This window comes from Phalacrocorax aristotelis, chromosome Z (assembly GCF_949628215.1).
Source record: "Phalacrocorax aristotelis chromosome Z, bGulAri2.1, whole genome shotgun sequence".
NCBI classification, from domain to species: domain Eukaryota; kingdom Metazoa; phylum Chordata; class Aves; order Suliformes; family Phalacrocoracidae; genus Phalacrocorax; species Phalacrocorax aristotelis.
In genome coordinates, this window is record NC_134311.1 from 53,906,992 (window position 1) to 53,919,917 (window position 12,926).

General features: G+C 42.8%; 1 protein-coding gene across 1 annotated transcript in view; it reads left to right on the forward strand.

Moving 5' to 3' along the window:
- Window positions 1–8: 8 nt before the first annotated feature.
- The window catches only part of TNPO1 (transportin 1), a 55,613-nt gene continuing 42,695 nt past the window's right edge, over window positions 9–12,926 (forward strand). The window contains exons 1-3 of the mRNA XM_075078500.1: window positions 9–157; window positions 377–494; window positions 4,155–4,230. Of these exons, the coding sequence (XP_074934601.1) occupies window positions 390–494; window positions 4,155–4,230 (181 nt within the window). The 5' untranslated portion in view covers window positions 9–157; window positions 377–389. The remainder of the gene's footprint in view (window positions 158–376; window positions 495–4,154; window positions 4,231–12,926) is intronic.

Consider the following 12,926-nt stretch of genomic DNA (forward strand, 5'->3'; position numbering starts at 1 on the left):
TCAAGGCTGACGGCGGCGCCGGCGGGACGGAGGCGGGCCGGCCGGGCGGAGGCGTGCCCGGGCGCTAGGACCTAGTGGGACGCGAGGCGGCTCCTCGGACCAGGCTATAAATTCGCCGTGACTCAGTCCGCTCGGCAGGGAACGCAGCGGGAACCAGGTTAGTGGCGTCTCTCCCTCTGTCCCTCCGGCCGTTCCCTCACCCGCCGGCGAGGTGGTCGCTGCGAGAGCGAGAGCCTGGCCGGGCCGGGTGCCGCCGTACCCCTCGCAACCTCTCTCCCTCCGGCCTTCCTTCCTTCCGTTCCCCTCTCCCGCCTTCCCCGGCCTGCGCCCTGCCGCGCCGCTAACCGCGGCCGCCTCTTGTCTGGTTGTTTTCCAGCCAGAAAGCCAAGATGGAGTACGAGTGGAAGCCCGACGAGCAGGGGCTCCAGCAAATCCTGCAGCTGCTGAAGGAGTCCCAGTCCCCGGACACCACTACGCAGAGGGCCGTGCAACAAGTATCCTTGGCCGAGGCCTGCGCCGCGCCGGGCGGGGTGCTGCGGGGCCGGGGCCGCAGCGGCCCGGGCGGGCGGCGGGGAGGCCGGGCGGGGGCGGCGCGGCGCGGCCTGCGCGGCAGCGGGGCCGGCGCGCTGCGGCAGGGCCTGCCCGGGAGCTGCCACGGCACGGTGGGCCGAGCCTTCGCCGGAGCGGGCGGCCGTGGCGCGGCGTTTGAACCGCCGAGGTGGCCGGGGGCCGCGGGGCGCCTTCCCCCGGCGAGGGGCCGGGCACCTGCTGCCGGCCCAGAGCTAAGGGCCGGGTTGCTTTGGGGTTTTGGGAGAGCTTTTTGTTTTCTTTTCAAAGCCCAGGCTCCGGCGCGGGCCCGCCGGTATCTTCCCCGGGCTCCCCCACGCTGGGCCGCCGCCAGCGTCCAGGCCTTCCCCTCCGTGGCGGGCCTGGACCGCGGATCCTGCCGGGGGGGCCGGGGCGCCCCGCGGCCCGCCGGGCTGAGCAGGCGGCGCGGCGGCGGCCGCCCGTCGCCCCTGCGGCAGAGCGGGGCCGAGTGGGGCCTCCTGAGGCGGATCCGACGCTGGGATTCGAGGCGAAAGCCGTCGCCGATGGGGGAGTGCCCCGGGTCCGGCCGCTGCCTGCGCGCCCGCCTTTTGCGCGTTTTGCTGCCGGGTGAGGCTGTTCCTGCCTGCCTAGAAGCCTGAGCCTGAAATACCGCTCGTTACACCCCTTAAAATCCCCTGGAAGGGTGGGGAAAAGTCTGCTGTGTGCTGTTTCTTGTGTGACTTTGCAGTGCGTTTGGTGTCAGTGTTGTGGATTGTTGGGGTGTTTTACACCCCGCCCCCCCCCCCCCCCAAGTCTCTCTTGATTGTAGAAGTGATGAAATCGCAAGATCTTAAGGGACAAAGACTGAGAGAGTAAGATTTTAAATTAAGACTCCTAGAAGCATAGGTCTCAAAAAATAAAGCTGTCATCTGCTGGCTCCTGTTCCTTAAGCTAGCCTTATAAGTGCTTTAAAATGTCTAGAAGGCTTGAAATTCTGTGAAAGATATGTTTATTGTCTTGATCCCTTTTTATTTAATGTGTTTGCTTGGAGGTCTTCACAGAAAGCAAAAGAATTTATTTAAGGAGCTAAGAACATATGTGTGTAGAATGTGTGTGTGTATAGATATATTTACATTATTTAAGAGTTTAGCCTGAAGCCAAATTTGTGCCACTCTGAGACTTTCATAACAGATGTGGTCAAACTTAGGAAGGCTTTGGCTCTTATCTGAAAGGTGAAGGTAGTTTTCATCTTGATCGTCTGCTTCCTTTGAAAAATCCTTAACAGAAGTGTCAAAGTAAAGTGTCCTGATAATGCGCCAGACTTGAGCTGGTGCTCTTTGGTGTTTAAAATACGGTATTGTTTGTAGCAGCAGTGTTTATAGTGTAGCTTTAATGTAAAATTACATTTTAAAGCTCTACCTCAAATAAGTTAATAGCATCTGGTTTGTTTAGTGAAAAATAGCCACGTATGTGCGGGATGGGCAGTGCAGGTGATGCTGTCTGTCTTGAAGATGAGTAGAGATTGACTGAACAAAAGTTCTGTGAACTGATGTTTGAAATACTTTTTAAATGGTAGCAGTAACTCCTGCTGTGCTGAGGTACCTGTGCTTTCAAGGAGGTCCTCATATGTTGGCCTGTAAAGGTTAGAGAAGGGACGCAGTTTTGCCATTGTATATACATTGATTTGGGAAAATGTTCTAATACAACTTGACAGCCACGTCCTATAATTGAAAAAATTAAATATATATATCCTTTGAAACTCTTTCCAATGTTTTATTGTAGAATGCTACTTAGTAGCATGTCCAAGCAGTGTTGTGCTTAATGGTTTAAAATTTGAAGTACTCTGTAATTTTTTTGTAGGGTTCTGTCATGCTCTGTGACACTGTTTAGGTACATTTGGGTGCTTAGAACGCAAGTGTAACAAAGCAGAGAGTATAGGTTAGCCAAAACCCTTTGTTAACGAAGTTACAAATTGGTAAGGCTTCAGATATCTTTCAGATGAAGATTTTAGATGTTTCTTGAAGTAAAAAAGGAAAAGTTAAAGTGGGTGAAGAAGTTAAGAAAATGTGGCCTATAAGCTTTTATTTGATTCCTAGACCAAATAAGTGTTTCCTCCTTAAGTTTCTGTTAAATACTGCTCTTTCAGTTCCTTCAGCTCACTTGTGCTGCTGCTTCCTACTTATCTATTGGAATTCACAGTTGTTGGTAATGTTCAACTGACTGTTTTGTTTCTGAAGGTTGGAGAAGAAAAAGATTTCAAAACATGCTACTCCTTATTCCTGAAAGAGCTCTTTGTCTTGGCACCTTTGACAATAATCTTTTGGATGTGTGATTTTTCATTTCTAGGGGCCATGTAGATAGTGTTATGTATTATTGTCACTTGTTCTGATTATCCTCCTGTTTACATTTCATCTCCTTTGTGTTTACAGCGAAGAAGCTTGCAGCTGTGCTAAGTATGCTTTACTGTCTTAAGGGGAAAGAGAGCAGGCTTCTCTAGCAAAGTTAAGACTGGGTGCAAACAGGCCAAATATCTAAAAATGAAGTTTTAAGTTTGTGATTTAGACACTGGCTGTTGGTCACTGGAAGGAAATAAAACCTTTAGAACTGGAAGGGATTTATTGGGCCATCAAGTCTTTCCATGTGTATTTGGCTAAGGATTAGTTACTTTGAATTTTTAGATATTTAGCTAAATTGCAAGTAAAGTAAATGCCTGTGGAGCAAATACGATTATTTCTTCCAAAGCCCCCTTTTTTTTTTTTTGTAAAACGCCTTGATTGTTTGCCATACTGATGATATCTAGGAGGTTTAGTAACTTAGAGGTGACCCTGCACTGACTTAAAATATTATTGTTGAGCAGCATACACGTTAGTACCAGGGTGTGAGAACAGGATACAAGGAGAATGGCAGATCAGTGCTCTAGCCAAGCAGCAGCAGAACACTGGGAAAATTGAAGCAGAAGTAATGACAAATTTTAGGAAAGCTACTACCTACTTTCACAGCTGTTCAGAAACATAATCATTCCTCCTGCTGTGAAGGATCATTTTGTTGTTTTGGGTTTTTTTTTGTTTGGTTGGTTTTTTGACTTTTTTTTTGTTTGGGGTTTGGTTTTTTTGAGACCATGGATGAGTTCTTGATACAACTACTTCTGCATTTACAATTAAATGCATCCTCATTGCTCAGGCTGTGTCTAGTTAGCATCATAAAGAAGTATATGCCTAATATTAAAATGAGTAGCTTATCAAAATCATAGATTTTGCATTTTAGTGCTGAAATGCTTTTATTTATTGAGGAGGGGAAAAAAAAATATGTATTATGGGATTGTGTCTCAGTGGATTCCTTAGGGTTGGCAGGCTTCTAAGTATAAATGTTGAAATCCAGAACTGTACAGAGGAAGCTTTTTTAGTGCATTTGCAAATATTTCTAAGGATACAATAACTAAAAGGTATTGCTTCAGTAAGAAAAGTACAGAACTTATTTTTAGATTGGTCATACTCTGTATACTATGAGCTTATAGTCACAGCTGGTTGAAGTGATGCAGTAGTATATAACTCATTTAATAATCTTTGTATCCAGAAAGCTACAAATGCTGTGTGTGAAGATTTAACTTTCCTTAACAGTTTCTTCAGAAACTAGAGCAACTTAATCAGTATCCAGACTTCAACAGCTACCTGATTTTTGTTCTTACGAAGTTAAAATCTGAAGGTAAGTTCTTGAGATACTGACTTCTACTGGGGTTTTTTGGACTTTTTAAAGTTATTTTATTTATCTGGAAAGAAATAGGAAGCTGATGCAACCAGTTTGCTGGTTGGTTATGCTCCATAGTTATGTAGAACTCATCCTCTCAGGAGTCTTTGCAGAAAAGTAATCTGATAACTTATTGGTGCATGTAGCCTCTACCTTGGAATAGATTCTGGTCTAAATGTGCTATGAAATCTTCCCAGAAATGTTGGAGCATCGTATGTCTATCAGACTGCACTGAAATTGTGGAATAACTTTGATGAATCATGACTATACATGTTATAAAACATGCTGCTAAATTCAGTTATGATAATGATCTCTGTAGTAATGGGACTGTTACATATTTTGAAGATCACATACTAGAGTTGTCCAAATATTACATCTGTCAGAATCTTCATTCTGAAATCTTAATTCTAGTAAAATGCAGTTAGAAATCAACTGGCTGCTCACTGTTGTCTTATCCTTATGGACGTTAGTACACACTGCATATGGCAAATTCAGACAATTCTTTAGTAACAATCAGGGTGTGTGAAAGATTGTCTTTCCAGTCTACTACTGCTACTGATTTGTGAGGTCTTTGGCAGTGAAAGAAATTGTTTCAAGATCTGTTTTGGCACATCTGGCTTCATTATGTTTGTTTGTAATTAATGTGCTCAGTTGTTGAGTTGTTTTCATGGTTTTTTTTCCTTAGTGTTCTGATATCAGTGCTTTTTCTACCTTCTAGTGTTTCACCTCTGGGTTTTTGAATGCTTGATTCTTTTCACTTTGACCTAGAGTTTACTTATGTGTGGCCCTGTAACATTCAAAGAATGAGCAAGAATCTTAAGTTTTAACTAGTGTTTTGGTTGTGCTGTCAGCCTATTTCAGGAGGAAGGAAACAGAGGAGGAAGAAAGTATATTTTCATATTTGAAGGCTGTAGTATATCCCAATGTTTATGCATGTTCTATGTTAGGAAGTCTCCTGATCATATGTAATGCCTTGGGGGAATACCTCAGGTTTGAGGGAGAGAGTTTTCAAAACCTGAATCAGCCAGGATATTAAATTTTTGAGCGAGGTACCAGCGTAGATACACCATGCACTTTATACCATTAACAGAAAAACAAAAAGTAGAAAGTCCAGTAGTGGGATGTGGCATTTGTAAAAAGGAAGTAATGAGAAGGTTGATCCATGATTTTCTCCCCAAAAACTTGTTCTAATGCTGCCTTACCTGCTAATTTCCCCTTCATTCTGTTCACCACTTGAGCTGGACGCTCTGGATACTAATGTGTGTTTAGCAGTGTGTTGTAATCTGTCTTCCTAACAGACCTTCTTAGATTATCCAGTAGTCGTCTCTTACCCACTATTCTTAATGTTTACACACATCAATCTGTTTGGAATTGAATGAAGAATGGGAGAAGCCAACTACTGCAAAGTGGCTTTTATCTGAGGGGAAAAAAATAAAATCTGGTGGGTTGAGCAGACAAGCAAGTTGGGAGAAGCAGCAAGTTAACTTCTCAGAAGTGTTTGGGATCAGTCTGCACTGATACCTCTTACAGGTACGTCAGGTCTTCTGGGAGACTGCAGAGAAGCAGCTGTTGCTTCAGAGATTCTCTTGTCCTGCATCAGTGACATTTTAAAAGTCATAATCTTTTGTCCAAAGCAACTATTTTAACTTCATATTTCTAGTTCAGAAAACTTGCAGAATGTTGAAGGTGCCGTAACTGCGTCTGGTGTTGGTGCTTTTCATACGATTTGCCACTTTCTAAATATCCTGTTACCCTGCTTGAGTAGGACTAATGAGGGACAAGGGAAGACTCTTGGCTGGATTCACTTAGAATCCAACCAACAGCCCTCTCATGTCTCTTGTTAGTCTGCTCAAGCAAGGTAAAGAGACCATTAGAACAGCTTAATCAGTAGCAACAATACTCTTGCATCCTCTCTTTTTACAGGTAGGCAAAAATATGATGGACTCATCCGATAGGTAACTGTCTTCAGTACAACTGGGAAAGTATTCTTTCCTTTCCACTCCTGAAGAGGGCTCTGTTGGTGGTCTGTCCTGCAGCCTTGCCAGGATTGTTGGCTGTGGAAAGAGCTAGTGCTTTACACCATAGACCAAAACATAGATGTTAGTACCGTTGGAAGTTCACGCTTCTGTTACAGCCATACCATCCCAGCAAAGGGATGCCATGCAAGGAGTCATGAAAGTAAGCTTCCAAAGTCACTGACAGCTCATTCAGTAAAAATTCAGGTGTTTTGATAGTGTATTAGGAGAAGAGCTTGGTTTAATAGCAGATGAGAGTAACCTTTGATGCAGTTTTGAAACCACTGCTAAGAAAACTGTGCATAAGGATACATTTCAGGTACAGCTCCTGAATGTTCCCTGCTACCATTTCGTCTGTGGAAGTACATGGCCTGGCTTGCAGCTATGGTATGTACATGCCCTAGCTTTAAGAACTTTCTCTATCTTTTTTCTTTTAACTAGTGTGAATTTCTAAAGATAGAGCTGTGAATCTGGATGAACCCCAATGTTACAGATATAAAAAATGTCAAGGAAACAGTATTAAGTCCTGGAAGTCAGACAGTAGGCAAGATGTTTGGGATTGTATTTTATTCCATCAATTACAGGTTGAGGTGTAGGTCTCTAGAATGTAATTCCCAGGAGGCATGATGCTCAGATCTTCCTTAGTTGGGTGAGATGGAGTCCAGACTAACTGAAAAATATCTGAATGACAGAAGCTTGGTTTTACTAATTTATCTGTAAGTGAAAATGTTACTCAGATGCTCTGCTAGTATAGCTGTTCCTTCTTGGTTTGGCACGTATAAAAACTGGCAGATAATGTAGTGGCATTGCCCTGCCTTAGTGTTGGGTTGTTTTTTGGTTGGTTGTTTGGTTTTTTTTTTTGTTGGTGGTGGTTTTGCTGTGGTTTTTTGGGGGGTTTTGTTTTTTTCATGGTGTCCTCTGAGCTGAGTTCAGAATCCTATAGGCTTCTGTATTCTGTTAACAAGTTGTTTTCTGGAGTGTGTCATGTTGCTGCTGCTTTTCAGGTCACTTGCTGTATCTTATGTGTGGTTCACTGAAATGGTCCAGTGCTGCAAAAAAGTATCAGTTTTGCCTCTGTTGCTTTCTTTGCTTACCTGCAGCTTCCCTTCTTTATTCCAAGCCATGCATCTAAACCCTCATTCCCTTGTTCACATGTTTTCTTCCATAGTCCCAGTCTGTTTCCTTGAAGGAATAGGAGAAAGTGCTGTCCTAATTTCAGCCTCCTTGCTGTCTTGCTGAGGCCAGTTCTAGCCTCTAGTTAAGGTTCATTGAGGCAGTTTTTCAAGACATTTGAAGCATGAGGCAGGTCAGAGGAAGACCTCTAGGTATCATAATATGGACAATTCATACTGTCAGCAGAAGTTCTGAGTTTGTTTCGTACCTTGTTGACCATACTGATGAAATTCCCAAGGTTTTCTGTGTAAGAGCCATGCTTTGTTTATACGTTCTGTCAGTGAATGTTTATAAGATTCACTTTTTCCCCCCATATAAAATAGGCTGAAAAAAGTAGCATCCTCCTTGATTAATCTGTCTTGTCCTTTTGTAGTACAACTCTGTCATTTCTGTGTTTTCTTATTATTTTTAACCTGGAATTACACCATGCTTTATCTCACCCAGCATCCCGAATTTTGTGAATGAGAGGTGGATCTGGCTTGCGCTAAGCTATGAAAATAAAACATCCATTGTCATTCACCAACACTCTCTAATCTTCATAAATTCACTTCGGCAGTTAGGGAGTGTTGGGTGTGATGACTGTCATAATCCTGCCGTAATGTTTTGTTGATGCAAGGTTGTATCAGCATACTGTGAGATGACATGGCCTACTTGCATCAGCAAAGACTACTGTGTTGCCTTCTGGTAACACTTTGCAGTTCAGCTCTAGGGAGAAACTACATTGACATTCTGTAGACTCTGCAGACTATTCCTACTATGTTTCTGCATGTATCCATGCTTTGAGTGTGATCTTCACACCTCTGAGGAAAAACAACCCACAGAAGCTGTCTTCATATGCAGTCAGAATTCATGTGGCGTTCTATTTGACCCAATATGGCCTTCCTGTTGGTGGATGTTTTATATAAAAAGTTGCAATAACAGAAGTGGTGTCAAAGCTTACACCTTCTTAGGTGAGATTTGACATACCTAATGCCTCTTTATGTGGTTAAAAAAAGAACAGAAATATTGATATCTAGTCTAGTTAAGACTCAGGCTGTCTCTCCTTATTCCCAAAACAGAGATGTCTTTTCTCAGATCTACCTTTTATCGTTCTTAGACAAAAGATGGAGCATGTGGTTAGTTTGTGCACAGTTTCTGTAAAAAAAAAAAAAAAAAAAAAATATATATATATATATGTATATATATAAAAAATCTCCAAAAACAAACTTTGTCTCCCTCTTCCCTGCTGGGCTCTTGGCAGAACCAAGGCTAATGAGAAAATACTGAGAGTAATGCATGATGGTCCTACTGGCCTTCTGCTGGCCAGCATAGCTGTAGTTATCTATCCTGTTGCAGCTATACAAAGCCTATGTGATTCTGACTTTGGATTGTGTTTTGGTGACTGACTCTGCACCCCATCCTAATGTGGGAAGTCTAGTGTTTGGTCTCAACAGAGCGTTATTTCAGTGGATTGGTCGTGGCCTGGTGTGAGGTTATTGCAGTCAAGGATCAGAATCCTTGAGATGAACTTTTAATGTGAAGGTGAATGAGCTGGGACTGAGAACACTGCCTTAGTACTGCCTTTGTCATAGGCTTTAAGGATGGTCTTTTAATTTTACTTCCAAAATCCTCTGGATTTTCATAAACCAGTTGAGGATAGAGCAATGTCTATGTAACCCTCGGCCTTGTTCGTGTGACGACTTAGTCATCCACAGTATATTACTTTGACATGAAACATTACTATGGAGGAAGGTCCTGTCCCCACCCCTAATTTTTGTTTCAAAATAAGTTAGTACAGATGGTAATTTATTTTCTGGCAATCAAGCACTAGAACAGGCTGCCCAGAGAGGTGGTGGAGTCACTGTCCCTAGAGGTGTTCAAAAAACATGTAGACATGGTTTAGGAGGCATGGTGGTGTTGGGTTGACGGTTAGACATGATGATCTTAGGAGTGTTATCCACCCTTAATGATTCTATGATACTAATAATCCTTATAACAAGCCATTTAAAATTCTGCTTCCACAGCTATAAACTATTACTGGGATCCAAAGTGGTCTTGTGGATTTGATGGGAATATTTTCTGATGAGTGTTTGAATTTAAACATGATTTGGATACCAGTTTTCATGAGTCCATTCTATTATGAACTTTCTTGGCATGTTGATGGTGAAAGATCTTTGTAGCTGAGCAAGAAAAAGACCATTGTGTGAGGTCAGGTGTTAATTCACCAGCTACCAGTTTCAGAAAGGTAGCTTTGAGCAGGATTAACCCAGAAAAATGGTTCAGCAGCTTTAACTGTTTAATTAAAACAAATGCCCCACCTACCACTCCCCCCTCCCTGGCCCAATACAACTGTCCTGCATGATGTCATTATTAAATACACCAAAATAACTGCCATGGAGGGAATCTGATTGCATTACAATTCAGAAGGCAAGTCAGATTAATGTACCCTTACAGTTTAAAATGTTTCTTTAACATATGCAGTGTCCTACTTAAACAGCAGCAAAATATTTTTTCTCTTAAGTTCAGATACATGAAGAATTACAGAAGAAAATAAGCCTGAATGAGTTTTAGTAATCAATACAAAAAGTAATTGAGGTGCATAAGTATCTTAAGGGAAACCAAGTTATGAGATAATGAATTTTGGCAGATCATTAAAAATTCCGGGTTTTTTTTTTTCCCCCATATGCTGGCTGATTCTTCCTTTCCATGCCTCTGTAGGGATATTGTAGTACAGATTTAAGGAAAAGGCTTCTCCTAAGTAGTTGTATGGCATGCATAACACATGTAAGAAGTGATAGGTTTTATTTAAAGTCTTGAAAGAAACTTTGAGGTTATCCAGTGGATTGTGATACGTGATTCAATGCTTCAGGAATGCTTTCCTGGAGATCCTTATTTTGAGCATCCAGAGTATGGAGTCTCCATTATTATTTCTCTCCCTATCCCTGAAGCCCATACAAGGAAAGCATTGAAAGAGAACAAATAAAACAAGTTTCTTGATCATAGAGAAAATCCCCAAAGAGCTACCAGGCAAGTATCTTCCTCCAACATACACAATGATCTTTGACTAGTTACCTTAGAAGAGTCATGGGCTGCTACCTGGGAATTCACTTGTGTCCAGAAGAATCAAGAATGCTCCTGGAGATACCTGCAAGAGGTTCCAGGGAGCTAGCAGGAATGGAACTGCCTCTGACATCGACAAAACTCATCAGGGAGCTACCGTGGGCGAGTCTAGGGCTGCTACGTGGAAATTCACCCATCCACAGAGGAGGCTAACACACTCCAGAAGATGCCTAGGAAAATTCCAGGGGACTTATTGGACATGGACCTTCCCCCAACATACATGATGCTCTCCAAGCAGATATCTTGGAATAGTCTGGGGCTGCTGCTTGGGAGTTCACCTATTTCCAGAGGAGACAACACACTGCTAGAGATAACCTGTTTCCAGGGACGTGCAAGCAAGCCACCTGAGGAGTCTTGTGTATGTAGGAGACAGGTCTGTTCTCTGTACCTTGATGGGAGTATTCCTGGGCAGCTTTGGAGTGTTTTGGCCGGTTGGCTAGCCTAGTGCCTTCATGTACTTAATTGCATTGGTTTAGGTTCTTCAAAAGTACTGTTCACTGTAATCCTTTTCGGGACAAGTCTTGGAATATAAAATATTTGTTGTGGTTTAGCCGGCAGCTCAGCCCCACACAGTCGCTCGATCACTCCCCCACTGGTAGATGGGGGAGAGAATCAGAAGGGTAACGCTCGTGCATTGGGATAAGAACAGTTTAATAATGAAAATTAAACCCCGGGGTGGGGAGGGGGAAGGCGGAGTGGAGGGGGACAAACCTCTGAAACAAACTGCACGCGGCACAGCCGCTTGCCACCCGACACCACACCTCCCCAAGCCACAACTGTCCCCCCCTTAATATATTGGTCATGGTGTCACGTGGTACAGAATGAACATGCCAATGGCCAGTTGGGGTCAGCTGCCCCGGCCGTGGCCCCGCCCCTCCCAGCCCCCCCGCCATGGGCAGAGCTTGGGAAGCTGGAAAGGTAGCCGACCCCCACAGTGAGGAGAATTAACCCCTTCTCAGCCAAAACCAGCACAATATGGAATATACCTATCTCTCAAGTAGCTTGAGGAGAGAAAGGACAGAAGTTTTCAGGCTTTCCTTGATTCTTAATGTTAGCAAACTTTCCATTTTGTTTGCGAAGGCTTTTTCTGAAGTTCAGGTAGTCTTGGGTAAGGTCTGTTTTGGCCTCACAATAAATGTGGCTAATTGGAGGTAGGTTGGAGGTCTTTAGCCAGCTGTTTGAAGCCTTTCCTTAATGTGTCTTAAATGCTAAATAGAGTCTGCTGCAAGGAGTATTTCTTTGGTTTTTTTTTTTTCCAAGTCAAGCTCTCCTACTGAGTGATGTTTGGTTGTTTCTCATGTCAAACAAGCATCCCTGTGCAGTGGTCCCCTACAAAAGGGGAAAGTGTAGCTGTTAACGCTATAACCATCTAGTGTTAACAGCTTATACACAACTTACTGTTAAGCTATGCTCATAGGATACAGATAGAAGAAGTAGTCAAAACTTCCAATGCCCAGCAACCTATACAACACCAGTGTTGTAAGTGTCCGGTATTTTTTGCTTCCCAGTGCTCACTTAGCAGTTTGAACAGTATTTTGAATTACTGAATTTGACAGCACAATCTCATTTTACTCATCCAATTAATCCTTGTGTCCCAGCAGCTTTTCGTATGACAGATTGTCATATTTTAATGCGTAACATTCACCTTTGATATATTGAGAGAATGACAAAACTTCTGCTCATCTGACCCAAGTAATTTCTTCCCATAGATTAACAACTCTAAATCCTAATTCATTTGTTGACAAATTCTAAGGAACTTCCATTGGGAAACTCGTTTTCTTTCCCTATACACTTGACGTAGTGCTAAAGTACTTGTCCACCCCTTCCCTCGACATATAAATACCAAGGAGGGATGACATTACTTTTTAGATGTTCTCAAACTGTAACAATATCCTGCATTTGTTACATAGTCTGGGATCTTGTAGTGAGTTGTACTTCATCACACTGAATCCCCATTTCTTTTTAAGGATTCTTCTGCTCTTGATAGAATTTTAGCACTGATTAAACTGCGGGATCAGGAGGTGATACGTTAAATGGCATTAGAGAGGAAAAGTCCTAAGACAACCAGTTTGTGGGGATATGATAGAGAAGCTGAAAGTCAGAGTGAAACCAGAGTATTAGTTCTTTAAACTTTTTGTGTCTTTGCAAGTCTGTAGAGATGTACAAATTCTGGCACTCTGATTCGCCTGTGAACGTTATTAGTTAGAATGCAGAAACTTCCATAACTAACCAGCAAGCTAATTGTTGGTCAGCAGTTCAACACCCTTCTTGTGTTGTCCACAGCTCAGTTTTACTTAAAACACTGTCTTCAGAAGCATAGCTATTGCTACTTATTTTTCAACAACTATGCAACACACAGTGTCAATG